A 24,197-nucleotide genomic window follows, 5' to 3' on the forward strand; every position below is an offset into this window, starting at 1 on the left:
AACATCTGAGTATCAGACTGTATTAAATTACACAGTTATACAAAAAAAGGACAGGTGACCTCAATTATTACATGTGGCGCTCTTCTGGCGCGAGTATCTGGAGGGGTGTACCAACGTTAGATGCTCAGTAACCCTTATGATATAATTACACTCACCTCACTGCTCATTTCCAACTATTTAAGGACACAAAGAACAAAGGATAAAAGGGAAATTTGATTGAGCACCTTACAGAGCCTTCAACACAGCAACACCAACTCAAATGTCAATTTCGAACCACTTTTAAGACAGCAAGAAAGCATCTGGGAGCTCTTAACGTGTCTAGATGAAGGGCGGGGAAAGTATCTGATAAACAGCACAATTAAAGCCCCGGACAAATTAGGCAGATCTCGGCTGTGAGATTTCATGCAAAATTACGCTGGCGAAACGAGTGGCAATTACCAAGGGGGCATGTTCATTCATTAGCGCGAAAGGGAGCGATTTGCTGGGGAAGGGAAGAGGTCAGCCTGTAGGACTGCCAAAGTGCTAATGTCCTTCTAGCTTCTCTGAGTCCTGCTGACTGTGACAGCATGATGAACAATACTGGCATGCATGGCGATAGAGCTCGGCCTGCCAGCCAATCCACGCTTGCGACTAAGGCGAGAGCTGACAAATACACCATCAAACCAATTAGACGGAGTATGGCAAGAGTGGTGGGACAAAGGGTAAAAAGGATGGACATACTGAGGCATTTGATCAAATGGGTGTGTTTTCTGTGGAGGCTTATTTCTGCCAATTAACTAAAACTAAAAAATAACAGCATTTTCTCTCACAATTCTGACATTTTGCTCACAATCGCGAGTTTTTCTCTCAATTCTGACTTTTGTTCTTGAAATTGTGAGTTTATAGCTGACTTATTTTCTTACAATTGTGGAATATAAACTCACAATTGTGAGTTATAAACTTCAATTCTGAGGGAAGAAAAAATTTTTTTTTGAGAGTTTATCTCTCAATTTTATATATATATATATATATATATATATATATATATATATATATATATATATATATATAAAATTGAGAGATAAACTCTCAAAAAAATTTTTTTTCTTCCCTCAGAATTGTATGTACCTATTTGACTTTTTAACAAAAGTCAAATAGGTACATACATACTGTGCACCGTATATAATATTCATATATATCATATATATATATATATATATATATATATGATATATATGATATATATATATATATGATATATATGAATATTATATACGGTGCACAGTATGTATGTACCTATTTAATCATATTTTGAGGACAACTGTGTAGCCAGAAGTATATGTTAAAATATAAAGTAAAATATTTTTTTTTAAATTGTAAACATGCAGAAAGTTCGGGTATGAGTTAGGCTTATAGTATTAACTAGCTGTATATAAAAACAGCAGAAGTCTACACAATGTCTCCATTTAGCTACTTAAACGTGTGTATGTGTATAAGTAACATGTTACACCCCCACTATGGTACAATATATAAGGAGTACCATAATGGCACTTATTTCAAGAGATGACTCAATTAAGGACATTTCTAGAGCTTAGGATTGACATCATAGTCGAAGATATTGGATGGAAATTACATTTAGAGGTTAGATGAAGATATCAAAAGCAAAACAGAGAGATGAAGAGACAGATGGTGAGGAGGGGGGTAATGGAATAGTAGATACCCACCCGATGGTGCTTCCAAGTGCCGCCTCAATGGTCCAGACACAGTGCAAGTTGTGCTCATAAGGCGCTGGGTAACCAGGAGATAGAATCCGGCCCGCGGGCTCATCTTTAATCGTTCCTCCACACTCGGCTGGGTGAAGAAAGAGATAAACAAAGGCGCAATCCTTCAATGACAGCTCACAACTCTGCAGCACAAACACTACATCTTAAAAAAAGAAAAAAAAAAGAAACAAACAAACACAGTTGAGTCCAAAAGTCAGAGACCACTAGTTAAAGTTATTCTATTGTACAATTTAAATACATACTTCATATATATTAAATATAATATATATATTTTTTTTACATTAAGGCCTATTTGGTTTGAAATAGATTTTGAAATAACATTTTTAATGAGGGCTACATATATAAATTAAGGCCAATAACAAAAACATTGGGTGTTAAAAACCTACAAAAAAAAAAAAAAGAAAAAAGCCTGTGACAGGTCCACTTCCGTAAGGGATTCTGCATTGGTATCTAAATCCTTGAAGCAAGGATGGTACACGATGTGCTGTGCAGTAATGCATCATCAGGTGGCAGGGGTGCGTATAACTTTCCACTTTAAAAGAATACATTCAGCACTAAGCAGAGCTTTATGAGTGATGAGCAGAATAATATGTCTGTATATCACCTCCAGGATTAAGCCTTCCCTGGGGAGGGCATAATTCCTTCGGCTAATATCACTGATAGTGTTGGTAATATGTCCTGTCCCAGACATGACTATCCATCTTTCACTGGGGCAATGGTGGTGCTGGTGAAGGCGGGCAGCGGGGGTACAAATGACTTGTTTGTCAGGAGGTTGGGGCCAGAGCGTGTGACAGTTCCAGTTTCACGGATGGATCAGGATGTCGTGAGAGTGTTATATCCAACCCCTGTCATCGTCATCATCATCCCAGAGGTCAAATGCATGTGCCCTTACAAAGCATAAACTCGTACTGTATATATACATATACACCCTCTAGACATGGACTGGAACTGAATGAATTTGTATACAGAATACAGTGTAAACCCCTCTTATTAATCATTCAAGCTGCCTTCATTTTATTTTATTTTTATTTGTTTTATTTTATATTTAATTTCATTTCATTTTGAGAAGATGCCTGATAGACTAAGTCTATATATCTACAATATATATTGTTTTACTAACAAAATGTTAAACTGTCCATGAAAACAAATGAGTAATCTGTTTTAACAATTTGGCTCGACCACACAAAAGATTATTTGAAATCTGAATATCCCACAACCTGTTTCCTGATTTCTTTTATATATTTTTCTTTTATTTATTCATTGTCTGATATCGTATGCATTATTTTATTTTAATTTTGATATAGTTCATACATTTTATATAGTCTACAACATTGGCATTTCGGTCATGCCCATCTCTGTTCAGTGATGTTATAATTAAAACATACTGCTTTAGGCCAAAGACTCAAGGTCTTAAAGTGGCTGATGAAACATCTCTTCACAATGACAAATGACTTCAGTTGAGGCCAATTACATTTTACATTAAAATGGATTTCAGAGGGTCTTTTAAATAAAAGTTAGATTTTTGATTGGGTTGTTAGCTCTCATTTTTTTCTTATGAAAGGACTGACTGGACACTTTGAAGCTTTGAGACTTTGAAGAATTATACAGTAAGAAATAAAAAAGTATGTTTTTTTTTCCTTCCATATGGAATGTTAAGAACACAAGTATTGATCCCAAAAACAGTACAGAAGTAAAGCTATGAAGTACAACCAGTGGAGGGGCACTTCACACATTTGTTCCAGACACTTTCCCTCCACACATCTCTCCTTGAGTCTTATAGCTCAAGCATAGACAAGCAATGACACAAATTACACGGTGGCCGGCGTTTGTAGTCATGTGAGATATACATGTCACAGCATGCAAGTGCAATGTGTTCAAATGCACACTTCAGCTTTTCAAGCCATTGTCACACATTCTGAAAGGTATAATCATAGACATGGAGACAAACTTTTGATCTTTTCTTTTGCACAGAGGAAAAAAAATATTGCTATCTATCTATCTATCTATCTATCTATCTATCTATCTATCTATCTATCTATCTATCTATCTATCTATCTATCTATCTATCTATCTATCTATCTATCTATCTATCTATCTATCGTTGAGATTTATATATTGCAAGTTGTTTTTTTTCATCTGTCTTTCTCACTCTTTTTTGTGCTTTTTTTTATCATCTCATGAATTTCGTTCTGACGAATGTTCCCATAGTGGACAGCAGAGCCATAAATCACAATAAAACAAACCCATCTTCTTCAACTCCTGTGATGACCTGCTTCGTAAGTCATAAAACTACATTTCTTGCTCTCTCATTCTCTCTTGCTCTCTCTTCCCCTCCCTCCTTTCTCTTATTCTCACCAACTTCTCATTTCTCACTGTCCACCCTCTGTTTTCTACAGTACTAGTTAGTTTCCTTTTGTGGCGGATGAAAAATATTTGCTCATGCCTTTACAGTTCCATTTCTCCTCTCTATATGGGCATTTCAATTTTGCCTAAAGGTCTCCATAGGCTCAGGTGGGGAAGCACCATAATTCAAAATTCAACAGCATTGCAGAATGCCTTGAAAAGTGGGTCTGTGATAAACTCACATTGAGGATAACCCAGGCTGGATATAATCATAAGCACTACAATTAATATAACTCTCTCTGACTTGGGGGATCATATTCATGAAGCACATTCTCAGAGTGTATCATACAAGACCATGTGGCAGATTTAAAATTTGTGATAAAATACAGTAATTAGGATTTCCTGGAATGCCATAAGTTATATTACTTCTGTGAGGCAGATTTGGACTTCCTGCAAAAGGGCACCCTCCGGCTTCCAGTATGAATGAAACAGACATTGCATGTGTTTATAGTGCTCCATAATGCTTACACCATCAAAACAAAACAAAAATAAAATGAAAAATAAAATAAAATAAAAAGTGTACATTGTAAGTTTTCATTAAAGTACAAATATAACTCACTGTCATGTTCTAGCCTAGCTATATTTATCTTTTAATAAAAAAAAAGTCCTTAATGCAAGTCTTTCCCTGAGGTATTGAATATAAATATATTTCAAGTTATCGTATCAAAGTTAGAAATGTGTAAGTGTGAGCATTCAGTAGCATCTTACCAACACACAATGGGAGTGGGCTGTCCCATGCTCTCCTCTCCCCTCTGAGGCATGTCAAAACCTCCGGGCCCTTTAAAGTGTAGCCAGGATCACAGCTATATGACACCGTGCTGCCTGCGAAGTGACCTTTGTCCTCCTGTTTAAAACCGAACTGAGGCACACCTGGGTCCTCACACTTCACCAACTCAAAACCTGTAATAAGACAGGGAAAAAAAGAGTGTGTCCTTCAAAACCTCTCCTGTGCTTGGTAGGTAGGTATCCATCCATCTATCTATCCATCTATTTATGTGTATACACACACACACACACACACACGTGCTGCTGTGTAATGGCTGCAAGGTGTCAGTGTGCTACTCACTGGTGAAGTGCAGCTCGAAACCTTTGCTGGTATTATCACTGTTGCTAATGAACTCCAGCCACATGGTGCTGGACGTGCTGTTTAGAGTGAAATCCATCATCTCTGTGCTTGTGAAGGTGCCCAGCAGTCTGGCACTGTTGCTGCTACCATCATACACCTGAAACCCAAACAAAACAGTCACATTCAGTCATCATATAATTTACAAACCAACATTACACATAAATACGAATACACACTAAGTCACAAAGACCTTAAGCAAGTCGTCGTCCTCCAGGCGGAAATCCCGTGCTCTGAGCTGGATCCCTTTACCGGTTTGGGTTTGGATGGAGTAGATACACTCATGGTTGTTACCGTAGTAACCAGGGTAGTTGGGAGAGAGTAAAACTCCTTGTTTCCCGGTTACAGACGATCCGCATTCAGCTGCAGCAAGGGAGGTTAGACGTCAAATGACCTCTGACATATAACCCATGATCTCAATATAGACACAAACACACTTATACACTCATGCTGGCAGTCAGGGGGGTGGTGTGTGTTTGTGAATGAGTGCAAGTCAATTTCTCTGCCAAACTTTTGGCCGGATATTGAACCACACAAATTAAATTTGAATCTATACCTACTTATACCTGTAAATTGATAATTATCGTGATATTACGGATTATAACTGATACATCAATTGTTTTAAATGCTACAAGTGAATTTAGGCATCACATATAGAAATTTTGAGATTTGTATATATTTGTATATTTTCTAAATATTACAATTAACAGTTTTATTAATTTTGTGTATTTAAAGATTAATTTTAAGTTAGAGCAAAGGCAATATAAATGTAAAAAGGGTTAATGAGCACGCATTATTGAATACCCTGATAAAAAAAAATAATAAAAAAAATCTCCAATATCAGCCAGTAACTTATATGTCATGCATCCCTTGTGTTACGTCCAAGGACTTATTTTGTTTTGTTTTTCTCCCTGTTTTCTCTCTCTCTCTCGCTCTCTCTCCCCCTTCCCATAAGCAGGAGGTAATGGCTACCACCTGATTCCAATGATTGGTGATCTGATGTAGTTGCAGGAGGAGGGATTTAAGTGAGGAATTAAGCTGCACCATTGCACTGCGCAGGGGGTGTGTGGAGGCTGCGTCGTGAGGCTTCCATTCTCAACCCAACAAGCTTTATTGGTTTTTTTGTGGTGTTATTGTGTTAACACTCTTGTGGTGACTGAAGCCTATGACAAGAAGTTTGGTTTGGAAGTTATTATCTGTTTGTATTTTCTTTTGTTATTGTTTGTTTATGAAGTTTATTGTTAATTTATGGGGAATATGTTAGTGGAGAGGTGGGTGCCATTTTCTTTGTATCTTGATTTTCTCCTGTTTATGCTAGTTAGGGAGTTAGTGTATTGTTAATGTATTTTTGTTTCCTTTTCTTTATTTTAGCTTAGTTAGTTTCTCCCTAATAGTTAGAGGTTTTATGTTTGTTATTTTGGCATTGCCCCCTCTTGAAGCGTCAACATCCTCACATAACTTGAAAATAAAAGAACTTGTTTCTTGATATTGAGTTGATTGTTTGCATTTGTTAAAGCACCGGGCTTGGGAATTGAACCTTGCTGCCTCCACACATCACCTTTTCATTCTGTTACATGTTCCCCAAACCCTAGACTAACTGGGAACGTAACACCTTGTAATAACATTTTTTCTTAAAAAACATTAAGTCAAATATTGGGTGTTTTCTGGATATTGTTTCTGGAAGAAATAACTGTCATAGACTATTATTTCAGATTTTAAGTGAAGTAAGCCATATGTTATTTATTTAAATAAGTTTAAATACAAGGGGGTTGACAAATAATCATAAACATATGAGCTGACCTAGTTTCAAAAGAGCAGTAAACAAATATGAAGCAAGGATAAGCTAGATATTGCTGCAGAAATACATAATACCTAATTACTTGCTTCAACTGAAACGTCAAAATCATAATGTTAACCAATTACATTCTAAATTTAGCATCTAAGCCATTCCGGAATGAATTAAATTGAAGTCTGTTCTCCAAGATACTTAAATGCAGATATCCACCATTACATTAATGCTGATTAAGCATTAGACTAAATTTAGGGCTGGCGTTGTGGTTTTATTTTCAGATGGTGAGTCATAACCTTTTTCTTCCTGTCTGGTTTTGAGCAGAACTCCTAAAAATGGTGCTGCTTTAGTCTTTATTCTTTTACTTTGATATATCTGCTGAAGTTTTAGTATGTGTGTGTGCATGTCTGAGCACATGAGGGGAAATATGTTGTATAATTTGCGAACAAAGCAAAATGAAAAGCATGTGACCACCTACCAACACACCTTGGCAGAGGGGAACTCCAAACCCGCCGACGCCCCCCTAGACACACCACCCTCGCAGGCCCCTCGAGACGGTACCCCGGAAAACAGGAAAAGATTAGTGCGTCCCCCACCCCGAACTGCAGCCCCTTACGAGTGCTGAAGGGGGGGACGCCGGGATCATCACAAGGCTCCAGATCGTATTCTGAAGGGAACAGAAGAAGGATTGATATTTTGTAGTTTCTTACGTTATAAATGTCATGTAGTTTAAGCTGCTGTGCAAAGGTCTTTACCTGAGAAAGTGATGTTAAAGCCCTCATAGGACACAGAGAAGTCAGAGAGGAAACGGATCTGAGCGGTGTAGTTGCCAAAAAGTCCAGCGCTGAGAGGGGATGGCAGTGTAGACCCGGTCAATCTCCACAGGGGTTGAGAGAAACTACCATTTTCTGTGACTAAAAGGTGGTCGTGTGGACTCTCCAAGTGAAAAGTGTGAAAGCTAAACTGGACACCTGCAGAGATTGAGAGGTGGAGAAAAACACTGGATATAGATCAACTGTTTAAGAGTTCACAAAAGCTTCAATCACATAACCTCAGGAAAACGCATGTCAAACTGTCAGATTTACCCAGATTTCTGGTCCTTATCAACAGATAAAAGGCACAAACAATGACACACCATGTAAACACTCACAGTGCAGTATGTAAATCCCTAGGCTAATGATTTCTCCAAAAGTTAGCATCAGCTGTGTTCAATCAATGAGGTGAGATTGAAGACGTTAGTCAAAGCTGCTCTGTACTATAAAAAAAGAATTGCTTAATTTTGGAGTTTTCTATTCAAAAGAAGCACTGCCTTCACAAAAGAGGTCTCTGAACGCCAAATATTAAGGATTATTGGCTTGCATAAAGCTAGAAAGGGTTCGAAAAGCATCTCTGAAAGCCTTGATGGTTATCAGTTGATGGCAAGACAAGCTCGGCTTCTCTTCCTAGGAGTGGGTGTCTTGCAAGAAGAATGCTAGAGTGTCAGTGAAAGACTTACAGAAATATCTGGAACATGCTAACGTTTCTGTCTAGATGATTATAATGCATGAAACGCTAAACAAGAACAGTGGACGAAGAAACATTGCTGCATTTGTCAAGTCCACAAGAGCATGTGGATGTTCCAAGAAGACTCTGAAATTTAAGTATGGTGGTCCATCATGATTTGAATGTAGTCCTGACCTCAACCACATTTGGTATGATTTGATGAGAGAGATTCATGCCATGAGCAGGGGTCAAGAAACTTGATCCTGGAGGGCCGGTGTGCTGCAGAGTTTAGCTCCAACTTGCCTTAATACACCTGCATGGAAGTTTGAAGTATACCTAGTAAGAGCTTGATTAGCTGCTTCAGTTGTGTTTAATTAGGGTTGGAGCTAAACTCTGCAGGACACCGGTCCTCCAGGACCGAACTTGGTGACCCCTGCCATAGAGGAACATAATTGAACTGAATTATTTTTGTAAAGTGAAATGGTGCAAATTCCTCTTGACTGTTGTTCAGGTCTGATCTACAATTACAAAAACCATTTGGAAGAGGTTACAGCTGCCAAAAGAAAGTCAACCAGTTATTAAATCCATACTTTTTCCATCTTATACTGTTTACAATGCGTGTTCATGGAAACATTATTGTTTTATGTTTCAGTTAAAAACACTGTCTATTCCTGTCAAAGAAAGAACCAGCTTCAAAAAAGCGGCCTCACCTTTACCATGTGAAGTCTCAATCATCCACGTACAGTTGAGGTTATGTGGGTAGAAGTCAGGAAACCCAGGGGACAGAATAGTGCCGCTGTTCCCCTGAATAAACCCGCCACAAAGTGCTATAGGAAAGAGAAAAAGATAAAGGCTATTTGTCAAAACGCTGAGCGCAATCCTACTGAAACAAACTTTGCAGGAAGTGCCCTTTTGAAGGACATCAACATATGGAGGCGAATTATTCCTATCATTACCCAAGGGGAAAAATCAATAATGGCCTTAAATATTCAAAGCCTTGTGGAATAGGAGAAGGGAGCGGAAAGGGTAGCTTCAAACCGTAAAGGCCCTTCCAGTCTGGGAGCGATTACGTCGCTTGAATAAATGACCTATCTCTAATGTGTCCTTTTCCCTGGTGGTGACCATTTTAGTAGGTAAAGAGTGGACCGTACCATCACAGCTGGGCAGAGGGCGACTCCATTGGAAGTTAGGCTCACACTCAAGGGGCTCGTGGTCACTGAGGGTGTATCCTGCTTCGCAACTGAACGTCACCAGCGCCCCCACATAGAAATCATTGCCATGCCGCTGACCATTGACTGGGATTCCAGGATCAACGCAATGGTCCGACTGGAGCTGCAAGGCTTGAAGAGAAAATACACAAATATTACTGTGGAAAACAACCAATGATTTTCAGGGCAGAAGTTTATTTCTATATCATTAGAAACTTGGTATCAGGGCAACTTCTATATTACTAATACTACTCTAGTACATACATATATATATATATATATACACACACACACACACACACACACACACACACACACATGTATAATGAACATTTACATATATTTTTACATTTAGATTTCCTTTGGTGTCATCTAATTCTCACTTAATTTTTAATAATAATAATAACACTGTTAAATGCAATCTTGCAAATCTCAAATTCCATTTTTCATGTTGTACATTATATTCTTATAAATCCACATCTAAAAGGAGTGATTTTAGTTTTAGTGTTTTGTTTTTAATTTATTCTACCAACACAGAATAGCATTTTGACATGGCTCTTTTATTAGTTATCGGCCATAACTTAAAACAATTATCAGCTTATCCATGTTGGTCAGACTTTTAATATTGGTGCATCTCAACTAGTGCATTTATGAAATGGTGTGCCTTTTCGGATCATTCAAAAGTTCATCATTCTTGTAGACGCAAGTAATACAAAGTCTTCGACAGTGCTTTGACAGTGCTCAGAGTTGATGTGCTCAATAATTTAAGATGAACTGAGATTTATAGAGAAACAACAAGAAAAGGTTACAAACATGAGTCATGCCAGCATAAAAGCCATTCTTTCAGTTCACAAAACTGTGACGGAGCTAATTCTACAGCCTCGTGTATATGAATGCGTGTACAGTTGCTTGTGTCATGTGTTTGCGCATGACTGAAATCATCTCACAACATAATCACCATCCTATTATATCATAATTACAGGACCTGATTAAAATCACTGCATATTAAAGAGCATGTGACTATTATTTATAATGATGCCTTCATAGCTGCTAGTATTCACAGGTATCTGTGCTATCAGATCCTTGTAATTGCAGCCATGAAATGCATTGGAGAGAAGATAATATCAAGCTTTATCTAACAAGCACGCTTTGCCTAAATTCTGAGCATTGTAGGACACTTTGAATATGAATTACATTTATCAGGTTTTTTTTTTTTATTTGAACAATGCAATTATTAGTTTTGTTATATTTTACCATGTGCATTCTGTACGCACGTACATAAGTAAGTATTTATAAGTAAAAAGGTCTGTGGGAAATATTCTTTGAATTACAGCAAACATATATTATAGAAATAAATATGTTACCAAAATAATCCTTTTCAGATCAAAACAGTAATATATACAATAATAGATCATCATACTCTCATATCGGATGCGGAAGCCAATGTCGGAGTGACTCTTGTCTGTGGTGAAGAGCAGGTACAGGAAGTTGGAGGTGCTGATGAGGAACTGCGGGACCTGTGTACCCTGATAACTGCCAATCAGAGGGGAAGAAGGATAGCGTCCATCCCGTACCTCAAAAACATCGTAGTTAACCTCTGTCCGGAATCTGTGGATCAAAACAGTGCTATGCATCAGCATGGAAGCTTCACCACAAAGTGAGGCTACATGGATTCATCACAGTCCTGTTCGCTTGTGTTCCTGCAGGATATCAGATATTTACAGCTAGAAGAGAGATACTACATCATTCAAACTGAAAACTCAGCTCACTCCAAAGCAACGTGTGTTGTTTGAGTTTCCTGCAGCAGCAGCCCACTAAAGCCCTGCTGCTTTCTGTACTCAAAGTCAGATGGAAAACATCAGCTGTCCCTCCAGCCCCACCTTTAAAAACAATTCCCAACAACTGATGGTAGATGCAAACATTCATACTAAACATGCACGGACCAGTGGAAGAAGAACTCTATAGCCCCTTTCACACAGTAATACCAGTAAATTGCCGTAAAATTACCGGAACGACTTTACTGGTAAATTAAAAAATGCGCTGTTCACACAGGCAACGACATTCCGTCTTTTTTCCGGAAAACCACCATTCACACATCCATCCAAAATACTGGTAAATTCCGTGACATCATTAACCTCCAATAGCTGCGCTTGTATTTGTAAACATGGAGGGTATGCAGTCAGTCTTTTTGTTGATGGTTTCATTTTTGTTTCAAACTTTTGCATTCATGCAGCTGCTTTTGTCCCAGAGACATCGTAATAGATGACTACAAACCAGTGTTTAATTTGAACATTTCGAGGTCCCGGAACAAAGCGGGGTGATGGATACGGCATGTGATTACAGGAGGGAGAGGTAACGCAGCATTCAGCCGATCACATTGGTGGCCAGCTTAAGTGATTATCAGCGTGCATCAGTTGCTTTTATTACATTTTGAAAACAGCCATTTCCAGGCCTGGGGGAAACTGAAAAATAATGAAATTGTATTTCTAATTTTAGTTATGATTAATCATGTCCAGAATTTCGTGGGGGATTGTGTGTATATTACATAGTTGTAGGCTACCTACTACTCATCCCCGCAGATTTCAAGTTTATAATGAGGGAAATTACTGCAAACATTTATTCAAGATAGCAAGCGGGTTATACGAGTAAATAAATCCACACAAACTAGCAGATTAAATCAGTCATTTGAAAACAGTGTGAGTGATTCAGCTGGTCCGAGTCTTCTCTCTTTCTCTCTCTCAAAGCGGCTTCACATCAGCTGCACACCGATCCAAGACTTTCGCTCGCATTTCGGGACAGTTGACAAAATTGTCCCTTGCTTAATCGGGTCATTGTTGCATCGTCACAAAAATGTATAATTTGCACGTCTTTTAAAGCCAATAGGTACTCGCGCTCTCCAGAGGCTGTTTCAAGGCTGAGCGCTCACAGTCACATCCAAAAGCCGCCTAGAGAGTATCATATTGAGTTATTTTACGTAGTTTATCTGTTGTACTTAAGTGGCCAAATACACACAAAATTTCGCAAAAATGGCTGTCCTGGCGAGTATCCAGGTTTTTTCTGACGTAAATGTGAACAGTTAAAAAACAAACAAACAAACAAAAAATACTTATGTTACACAAATGCAGAGGTCTGTGCGACGGACATGGGCGGATACATGGGGAAGTGTGGAGTGAATGCGTCATCTGTGTCAGTGTGTTATGATTGGCCCGGAGTAGAGTCTTACGTCAGCGCGTTGTGAACTTGTACGTGCTCATACCGGTAATTTTCCTTCTGCGTTCACACACAGCAGAATTCCGGCAATTTACTGGTAATGTTACAACTTCTCATACCGGTAAATTGCCAGAACGAATTTACCGGTATTTTTGAAAAGGTCCTGTTCACACATGATCTCTTTACGGCAATTTACCGGTAATTTTCCGGAAAACTCTGTGTATGTGTGAAAGGGCTATATGACACACAACAGTTACGTAGCAGAAGAATCAGTGGATAAAGCTACATCAATCCCAGGTGAGCCACAAACGAATTCAAGGGACTCCGTCAATAAGACAAAACAATGCAATCTGGCAATCAATCAATAATAGTTCTTCTATGCTTTTACTATTTCTTATTCCTCCTTGTTCTAGCTTGTCCTATTCTGGGGTGCGTATCCAAAAATGGTCGCATGTTCCGTCGTTACCAACAGAGTTCAATGGAACTTGCAGCCATAGTTGCATAATGATGCTTTTGGGAAATGCACCCCTGGAAAATGTTTGAAACTTGCCTCAAAATAAATAACTTGCCTGTTGAATTGCCAATTTGTAAGCTAATATAGATAAAAGCATCTGCTAAATAAATAAAATAGAAAACAAAAATAGAAAACCAAACAAAATACAAAACAAAAAATAATAAAACAAGAACAGAAAACAAACAAACAAATAAACAAAAAACAAACAAAATGGAAACTTTCTAAGCAGTAAATTGCACTTGATGTCCTTTTTTAATAAATGTTCAACAATCACGCATGACTGTAGATAAACCCATTCTATATAAGCAGAGGTAAGAGATATTTATATTGATTCAGAACAAATCCTTGTGATAGCTTGGGAAATGAATAGCCAGATACTCTTATTCCAAGTCTATAGTGAACATCTGCAGTGCGTGACCTAGTGACCTAGTTATGAAATGATGATAACCAATAGAATGAAAGATAGGAGGGGAAAATGAAACCGGGAGGCTTATTAAGAACAACATGACAGTTGAGAAAAGAGAAAGCGAAGTCTTGTACGTACTTGTCAAAGATGATCTTAATAGGATATCCTGGCGGAGCCTCAATGATCCACTCACAATTGAGGGCCTCTTTATAAAGCTCAGGCCACCCTGGGGACAGAATGATGCCGCTAGAAGCCTTCAAGTCTCCACCACATGGAGCTAAAAAACAGGAGATGATGACAATATTATTTTGTTGCCAAATTTTAAGGCCTAAAGTGTTTTTCCTAAAATGCTAAATCTAAAAACAATAACAAGGCATCTATAAAAGGCATTACTCAGTAAATGGCATAAAATTATTTGTAGTACACAGCAGTGCATTTTATAAAAAAAAAAAAAAAAAAAAAAAAAAAAACAGAGGATGTGTTTTTCATTTGGAAAAATTCAGGCAGTTAATACATCTGGAGCACATTCTGAAAGTAAAGATTATGACTTTTTATTCCACTGACATTTCAGTAACACCAACATTTCGGTCTCTCCCCAAATGTACTTAAAGAAAAGCCAAATTAAACAAACTCTCTAAAAGTTCAGTGCAAAAAGTTTATTACAAGCCGACTTGTGAATTATGAAATGTGGATATCTTTTTGAAAGAGGACAGACCTTCACAACGTGGCACAGCATTGTCCCACACAACATTTCCATCTTTGAGAATGCAGGAGATGGTCTGAGATCCGTGGGTCTTCATAAACCCCTCCTCACACAGGAAAGAGATGGAGCTGCCAAGATGTAGACTCTCACCAAAGCGCTTTCCGTTTACTGGAACACCAGGGTCAGGACACTCGTTGTGCCGGAAAGCTGCAGGAAAAAAACAAACAAAAACAATGAGGCAAGAATATGAAATATGGAAGAGAACTGCAAGATAACTTCAACCCAAAAGGCCAAAAAACTGGACACAGCAACAAAAGCACTTTATTTATTGTATTAAATCATATGTTTTTATTTTTTTTTAGTGCAGTGCCTGTCTGCATTTTGTACAAAAAAACAAAGAAACAAACAAACAAAAAACAGTTAGTTTTCACGAATGGACAACTTTTACAAGGCCCGATATAAATTAAAGAGGGAGTTCTCAATATGGCCACTGAACTGAAGCCTTTTCGGCTCATCGCTTCAGCTGTATAACTACACTAATTCATTTTAGTTGGAACAAAATATTGATTTATGTGCCTCCCTAAATTTCTTGCTTCAGTGGGAAGCTTGGAGATACTCAGTACCCATCAACAGGACTTCAGAGATGATGTATTACCAGCAGACAAAATCTCTCCAGAAAATCTGTTCATTCCAGTTACAGTACAACACTAACAAAGCCAAGGTCATGGGTTCGATTCCCGGGAAACGCAAGAAAACTGACAATATGTATCATTTTGGATAAAAGCTTCATCTGTCATAGACACATTCAGTGTAAACCTAACATTTTTAAAGCTCTTATTGCATTTCCCTTCATGCATTAGACATGGATTTCTTCTTCGTGATAAACATGTCTCAAAAAGAGTCTCAAACGCAACGATTGTGCATGCAATCCATCACCATCATGTGCCAACATGCCCTTCGATGGAGTTTGTCATCTTCTTAATTAACATGAATGATTGGAGCATCCCTCCCACTCCCCCAAAAACACGCCGCATGGGGAGTCAAACCATGTGGGATCACCTCCCGACAGCTTCAATTAACTGTGGCTTTATTTAATTATATATGTATTTGGAAATAAATTCTAATTAAATCTGTGGCTCTTGTTCTTTCTCACATGGATACTCAAGCATCTATCAACTCCACTGCCATATGCTATGCCCCGTGAATACTGATTACTGAAGGACGACAGATATTGAGTCATGAAATACAGACAATTCTCTCCTGAGGAGAAATAAAACTCTCAATCCGTCTCATATAACAAGATAACTTCTGAGCTTTTTTTAACTCCCAGAAACATTGGAGCATGCCACCACTGACAAAACATCTGAATGCTATTGTTATCTATTATACATCCACTTTTTGGTCTCTAACTTCAATGTGACATTAGACTTAAAAGTATGAACAGGTTTGCCCAAAATAACTTGAATTAATTATTCATTTTTACCACAGAAAATAAAAAGTCATGAATCTAGAGCTGTCTTTCAAACGTACTGGTGAAAGTGATGTTGAAGCCACGTTCTGAGTACGTGTGATCAGTCAGAAACTCCAGTCGGGCCACGTGGCCGCTGGTAGTGATGGGTGATGGCAGCACATCTCCAGAAAAGGTGCCCAGAATTGGTGATTCTGCCTTGCCGCCGTCTTTAATAGACAGGAAGTCAAACTGTTTCTCCATGCTCAGGTCGTTGAAGGCCAGGTTGATGCGGCTCTCGGGTTTGGCGATGATCAGCCACACGCAGTGCATGTTGTTTCCGTACTCCTGAGGGTAGTTTGGTGATAACAGGACCCCAGATGGAGTCGTGAAGTTGAAGAAACATGAAACTGAGGGCAAGGACAAGGAGATAAAACAAGCAACAGTTAAGCACAGGAGGCGCCGTGCGTCAAATTGTGAGGCAAACTCGAGATTAAAACTGCCACTGAAGCTAAAATCAATTCACAATGCATAGGGAGGTCATTTGTTATTGCTTAAACAATGCAGCAAGACAGGAGAGGAAATATTACAGCTTGGAGGATGTGCACAGTGTGATAGCAGCATCTGTAACTGTAACTTATAAGACCTCTCACACCTTGACAAGACATTTTCTGAAATGTTCACTTTTTTAGGTTAAAAGAGGGGTGTTTTTTTTTGCAGTGATGCCATAGAAGAACTATTTTTGGTTCCTCAATAGTTCTTAAAATAACCGTTCTTCTTAATGTGAAGACTATTTTTAATAATCTAAAGAACCTTTCGTTCCATAAAGAGCATTTTGTGCAACATAAGTTCCCTATGGATGTTAAATTGTCATTAAAGAACATTTATTTTTAAGAGTGTACATCACATTTTTTGTTACTAGTTTCTCCTAAACAATAGGAGCCAAGATAACTAGAAGCAAGCCATTCATATGTTAATTTCCCCTGAAAAGTATAAAGACTGTGACTTTATGGTAACATTTATCTATTGAAATATTTATCCCATTTGTTTAACCTGACACAGCAACATTGGCTCAACAAATGGCGTGACTTTGGAGCGGGAACAGTTTGTCTGACCAACTGGAAGATTGAACCTGAATCCTTCACCTTGGTAAATAAACAGACCCTACCGTCAAAAAAGAGCAAATATATATTTTTTAAAACCATTTTTTCTTACTCATATATCCCGCAAAGCACACCGAGTGGCTAAAATAATAGTGAATAAAAATATTAGGTGCATGACGCCCCGGTGTACTGTGATCTCGCCTATTGCAGAAGATAATAAGACTGAAGATGCTGCAGAGAAAGAGAGTGTTTATCTTCTGGGAATATCCGCAGGCATCAACTCATTTTCAGGATTTGGGACAAAGCTAAGAGGGCAATAAGCATCACTAAATAGCCATGGGGAGAATGAAAATGAGCTCAGTGGTGGACTGAAGACGAATCGTTACGGTTCTACCTCATATGAATGACTTTGCTGTCTGAGCTAATAATAATGTCATAAAATAGCAGAAAACAAAGTTATGAGTCAACTGCAATTCCATTGATGTAATAGGATGGTAGCCATTATAGTGACAAATGACTGCAGTCTGGGGCAAATTGACGGTATACATGAATCCAAATAATAGAGAAAGAACAATAATAGAACAATAATATCAAAACAAGTTGGACAAGCATTAATTGCCAAATAACATTGTATGTTATGACACTCAATTCAAGCAAAAACCCTACTTAGCGGTAGCAAACAAGAAAATCAACTGACTGAATTGTTACAAACATGTCTCTTTATATTTTCCTGCTTCTCAAACAAGCTTTTTTCCCCCAGTTCAGTTAAATCCATTAACTTCACTATAAGACACTAATACAGTAAATAAAGGAACTAAATGCACTGCATGAACTGTCGCTTTGGATTTAACTTGAGTTATAGTTAATGATTTAATGGCTCAGATGGTGCAAAGAAGTTTCGGCGGGGACATACTGTGCTAAAGACACTGCCATTATATTCACTTTCTGACGTGCCCAGACAGTAATAATGGTGCACTATCCTCCCAGGTGTGATCATGTGGGAGTGGAAAGTAATGCATTTTAGGTAAGGTCTGTCACTTACACACACAGCTTGGCTTCTTGGCTGACCACTGATTATTTTTCTGGCAGGTAATGTTCTTTTTTCCTACCAGCTCAAAGGCTGGAAGGCACTCAAAATATAGCTTGTCTCCATGTCGGAAGCCTGTGCCTTCTCTCTTGCCATAGGCTGGGATTCCAGGGTCTCCGCATCCACCCTGGTCAATTTCTGGAAAATAAAAATAAGCATGAGACAGCTTATACCTTGGGACAGGGTCCATTTTTTGCAAAAAAAAGTGTTTCCATCAGGGTTTTAATGGGAAGACAGGTTAAATGTAAGGACAGTATCTCTGTAGCCCATGTTCACCACATATATACTAATTGTTTAGTCATTCATTACATTACTCTCGCATTTTTCTTTCTCTTGCTATAAATAAATGTTGTAATAAGCATAGAAATGCATAGCACACAAATATTTGTTAAAAATATTCTTTTCAATATTTTAATTTGTAATTAATGCATTTTTATAGTATATTTATTTGATGGCAAAGCTGAATTTTCAGTAGCCATTACTCACTGGTGTTACAAATTATTCTTATATGTTAGCTTGCTGCTCAAGAAACAATTCTTATTATTATCAATGGTAAAAACAGTTGTGCTGATTAATATTTTTGTTTTGGAAACGGTGATATATATGGTCTATCACCATCTCTATGTCACATCTGCTGGAATCAAAATATTTTTCCATAATCACACACACCTACACATAACATAACTCCTTTGTGTCTTTCTTATTCACTCCATCTGACATTAAAGCATATTCATGCAAACCACTTCCACTGCTGGCCCAATGGCATCTGTGAATGGCTTGCTCTCCTAATGAATTGTCTTTTTTTCACTCTGTTCCTTTATACCCTCGCCTGTCTCAATGTGTCAGGGCTCATTTAGAATCACAAGGCCAAAGCAAAAGAAAGAGGCCACTGCTCAGAGAGAGAGAGACAGAGAGAGAGTGCTACATGGAACAATAGAGTGAGATATCTAGACAGACCTTTTTTCACATTTTCTGCTCTGATTATGGAAACATATACAAAGTTCTGTCATGAAACTCTAGATAGCGCAGGCTCAACATTAAAATACTTGGCCAGTGCTTGCTGTAGCAGTTGCAGTGTGTTTCAGAAACCCTCCACCTTCCCCAGCTCCACCAGTATAGATCTGCTACTATGTAATTTCATGTATGCTATATATGCAGGGTTACACTATATATTTTATATGTGCAGCAGTATTTCTTACATGCTACACACAAATATTTGATTTAAAAAGGTGTGACTCTGATGCCCACATCACTTTAACAGAGCAGAGGATGTATTAACACTCAGATGTGCCTTGATGCCTTCCAACCTCCACATCCAGAGAAGGCAACATTTTTCCAGTTCTGGACAGGTGACAGGCCTCTACCTGGACTGAATCTCTATCCTTTACTTCTGACCATATCAATCAGATAAGGCAAGAGGATTATGAGAGAAAGTGTCTCCTGAGCTGACAAATGTTACGCAGCAAGCCATCCCTGTGGGAGTGTTTGTATGCATGATTCCTTAAGTGTCCCAGCTAACACTTTGTTACAGCTGTCTTCTGCTTGGTGACAAACAAACTGTCTCTGAGAGCAGATATGTTTCACTTTCATTTACCCATTTCAAATATCCTATGATTTATTCATGTTACTTTGATTTTTTTAAACTCTGAGAACACAGATGGAAGTCATTGACTTCCTAATTAAGGATTACTAATAATGCAGGAAGGCACGAGTGTAAATAAATCCATTCATCTTTACCCATCATACGAGTTAAGAATTATTTTTCCCCCCAGCATGCACCTGGGGTCGGCAATAGGCTTATGCTCCATCTGTATTCAGCCATATCTTTGTCAGTCCTCTGTCGTGTGTGTCATGTGTTCTCGCCTCTTGTGTCCATATTTGGTTTGTTTCCTGTCCTTGTCTGATGTGATTATTAGTTAATTCTTGTCCAGCCGTGTTTGTCTAATTGTCTATGATTATCCCTTGTATATTAGTCCTGTCTGTTCAGTTTGATTTTGTCTGGTCTACTCGTTACTCCCCGGTGTTCCTGTCTGTGTCTTGCCCTGCCTTGATGTCATCAGTAAAGACTATTATTTGAAGTTATATCCTCGTCTGCGTGTTCCTGTGTCCTCCCTCGTGTGTGCACTGTGACAATCTTAGTGTGTATAAGAATTCATATCCAGAAACACAAACTGTGATACAGATCTGCATACGCGCATATAAAATGTTAAGCAGCACAACTGTTTTCAACATTGTTAATAATGTTTCTTGAGCATCAAATCATCATATTAAAATGATTCTGAAGGATCATGTGACACTGAAGACTGGAGTAATGGTGCTGGAAATTCAGCCTTGCCATCACAGGAATACATTTGTTTGAAATAGTCAAATACTTTTTTTTTTTTTTTTTACAAATATGCAAATATTTCAAATCATTTCTGTTTTTACTGACAACAGTAAAATATTATGAAAACATTGACATGAACAGTTCCCTCAGCACACACCACCATTCAACTTCTCTTTGGAGCTCCATTTATGAGTTATATAAATGCAGAAGATGCGTAGGAAACAAAAAATAATGAGAAAATAAGATTCTTAAAGTGACATTTTAAACGTGAATCCTCTAGTGTAGAGCAGAAGAGGATATGCCCCTGGCATGCCCGCTTTCCGTGTGTCATTTTTTTCTTTTTTATGGCAGAGATCAGATCGTAAATAAAAAATTAATAATAATGGAGTGTTTGTCATCAGTTATGATGCCCTGTTCTTAATGGAGCGTCAAAGATGCTTGGATGTCCATTAGCCTCAGAGCAATGTATGACATGTGGCATGATTGACCAGCAAACCTTGACGTCATCTAACTTCTATGCAGACAGTTGCCTTCAGGATAAGGTAAGTGTCCCTGCTATTGTAAAAATAAATATGTGTTATATAAAGATAATGGACATACAACAGTGATCTTTACTGTTTGATGGATTTTCTCAGCAAATATTGATAAGTGATTTGTTTTTATTAATTTAATTAATTAATTATTATATCATGTACTTATGTATGGATCTAGCTTAAAACTAGCATTGTCTGCATTGACAATTATGCTTCAAAATCTGAAAATCTTAGATGGAATAATTTAGGGGTGCATCTTGGCCCGCAGGCAGGGAGGCAGAGGTTCAAAGAGAATCCTCAACTTAATTAAGTGTCTCTCATTGTTTTAATCATGTTGGGTGGGGGTGGGGCGGTATGAACACTGCTCCACTTTCGTCTTATGTTTCTGCAGTGGATAAAATGCATAAAAAACTCAGGGCCTGGAGGCTTATTGTGGATCTGAAAGCAAATATCGGTGTGTAATTTATGAAATGTGGCAAAGTCCCCCATGTGTGGTGCAATTCTGAAAGAGGGCCAGGATGAAAGCTCTGTTCTTCTCGTTTCCAATCAGACACAGACTCTGAAAACTGAAAATTAGTAGCTGCTCTTGCATGATATCCTTCCAGTCTCATGGCCCTCATTCCAGCAAGGTTAAACGATCACAGGCTGCTTTGATGACCCTCGCCACATGTGCTAAAGGTATAATGGTGAAGCGAGAAATAGGAAATAAAAAAGAACAGACTGTTCCCGTAGATACCCAAAGAGTGCAGCAAATAGAAGGAAGCAACAAGGAAATTGAGAAATGCGCTCAAAGCAAATTATAAGGTGCGAGATTTGACCAGCTATGTGTATAACATCAATGTGGCCGTCTGCCAATAACCTCATTATAAAATGTCTTCTTTACCCTAAAAATTGCATGTAATCAAGAATAAAGTAAACAAGCCTTCCCAAAGAAACCCATTCATATGAGACATAAGTGGTTATGGTAATACAGAAGTAAAGGAGGAAAATAAAAACATTGCATTTTTTGATCAAGATCATCACTGAAAGATCATCACTGCAGTGACAACCACGGTCTTCAACTGAGAATACGCTATTTACATGATAATTACAAAATGTATAATCACAGTCCTCCAAAGTTCTGTAGGTGATCTACAGATGTTTTAATTAGGAATGTCAATAAGTTGTTTTTCCCTTTTCTTTTAATTGCATTATAATAAATAGTATGTGGATGTGATAGATAAATAAATAAATTAAATATATATATATATATATATATATATATATATATATATATATATATATATATATGTATGTATGTATGTATGTATGTATGTATGTATGTATGTATGTATGTATGTATGTATGTATGTATGTATGTATGTATGTATGTATGTATGTATGTATGTATGTATGTATGTATGTATGTATGTATGTATGTATATATATGTATGTATGTATGTATGTATGTATATATATATATATATATATATATATATATATATATATATATATATATATACACACACACACACACACACACACACATTGTATATTTATACAGTGTATGTATATATATATATATATATATATATATGTATATGTGTGTGTGTGTGTGTGTATATATATATATATATATATATATATATATATATATATATACAAACACACACACATATACATATATATACATATATATATATATATATATATATATATATATATATATATATATATATATATATATATATAATCACATTAAATCATACTTTATCAATTTTTTTTTTAATACATCAGGAACGTAATGCATTTATTATTTTTGAAGGGGCACGAGTGAAGGGGGGTGGTGTGTGTGTCATGCTTGTCATGTGACACAAAGTATTAGGCTTCTTATTTAAATTCTCCTTTTTATTCACAATATTCCTAAACGTATTAACATAAGCCTATCATGAAATATCTTGATTCTCAAATATGCATAAGTATATGCATTTTGCACCTTTATAGATCATTTTAGCTGATCTATAACGAGCGATTGATAGCCTAATGTTAATGTAAACTATGCATAAATCTCGTCTTTTTACTTAAGTACCAGATATGGTGTCATAATTTCATAAATTTTTTAATACGACTGACTTTGTATTTAACGTGGGTTTAATAAATAAAACATGGTAAATTACTAATTATAACCTTTTCATTGTACAAGAGAGAGCAAAAAACATTTACATTATCAAAGAACATTATCACTGACTTAAGAGCCTGGTCTCATGAAACTGCGTATCAATAGCATGATTTTCTGTTTGTATTTGGCATGGTATTTATACACAGAAATTGCCTTTGGCGTGCATATGATACGCACATGTTTGATGTGTATATAATGTGCAGTTTTCACGTGCATATGATACGCAGTTTGTTGGCGTGCATATGATACGCAGTTTGTTGGCGTGCATATGATACGCAGTTTGTTGGCGTGCATATGATACGCACGTGTTTGTGTATATAATATGCAGTTTTCACGTGCATATGATACGCAGTTTGTTGGCGTGCATATGATACGCACGTGTTTGATGTGTATATAATATGCAGTTTTCACGTGCATATGATATGATACGCAGTTTGTTGGCGTGCATATGATACGCAGTTTTTGCATACATATGCACATCTACACCACGCCTCAATCCTACCCATTGCATATCATATGCACGCCAAAGTCAATTTCTGCATATAAAGTATACCAAATAGAAACAAATTTGTGCTATTGATATGCACTTTCATGAGATGGGGATATGAATTACTTATCTGAACACCTCTGACTGGTCGTTGCTTTCATAGGCTCAACAGAATCGTGTGTGATTGGATATAATGTGCAGCCCTGTAAAAATGCGCCTGTCTCTGGCTCAGTGCCAGCAAGTGAACGCAGATTTGAATTTAGCAGCTGATGGGTTGTATTTTTGTCCTCTGAAAGCTGCATTCAAAATCAGCTCAAAAATCTGATTTCCAATGGACCTGATGCCTCTGATGGCTGTCAGCTGTTTGGTTACCAATACTCTTCAAAATATCCTTTTTTTGTGTCCAACAGAAGGAAGAAACTCATAGAGGATTGGAACAACTTGAGGGTGACAAA

At 37.5% G+C, this 24,197-nt stretch overlaps 1 protein-coding gene across 1 annotated transcript in view; it reads right to left on the bottom strand.

The window, feature by feature from the left end:
• LOC306847270 (CUB and sushi domain-containing protein 2-like) overlaps positions 1-24,197 on the bottom strand; it is a gene marked incomplete at its 5' end in the record, with an annotated part of 308,039 nt that overhangs the window by 104,605 nt on the left and 179,237 nt on the right. The window contains 13 exons of the mRNA XM_079381119.1: positions 1,704-1,830; positions 4,875-5,066; positions 5,233-5,389; positions 5,483-5,652; positions 7,557-7,745; positions 7,834-8,049; positions 9,271-9,387; positions 9,712-9,900; positions 11,189-11,376; positions 14,037-14,175; positions 14,614-14,808; positions 16,132-16,458; positions 18,194-18,376. Of these exons, the coding sequence (XP_079237245.1) occupies positions 1,704-1,830; positions 4,875-5,066; positions 5,233-5,389; positions 5,483-5,652; positions 7,557-7,745; positions 7,834-8,049; positions 9,271-9,387; positions 9,712-9,900; positions 11,189-11,376; positions 14,037-14,175; positions 14,614-14,808; positions 16,132-16,458; positions 18,194-18,376 (2,389 nt within the window). The remainder of the gene's footprint in view (positions 1-1,703; positions 1,831-4,874; positions 5,067-5,232; positions 5,390-5,482; positions 5,653-7,556; positions 7,746-7,833; positions 8,050-9,270; positions 9,388-9,711; positions 9,901-11,188; positions 11,377-14,036; positions 14,176-14,613; positions 14,809-16,131; positions 16,459-18,193; positions 18,377-24,197) is intronic.

This window comes from Barbus barbus, assembly GCF_936440315.1.
Source record: "Barbus barbus genome assembly, chromosome: 27".
In the NCBI taxonomy this organism is placed as follows: domain Eukaryota; kingdom Metazoa; phylum Chordata; class Actinopteri; order Cypriniformes; family Cyprinidae; genus Barbus; species Barbus barbus.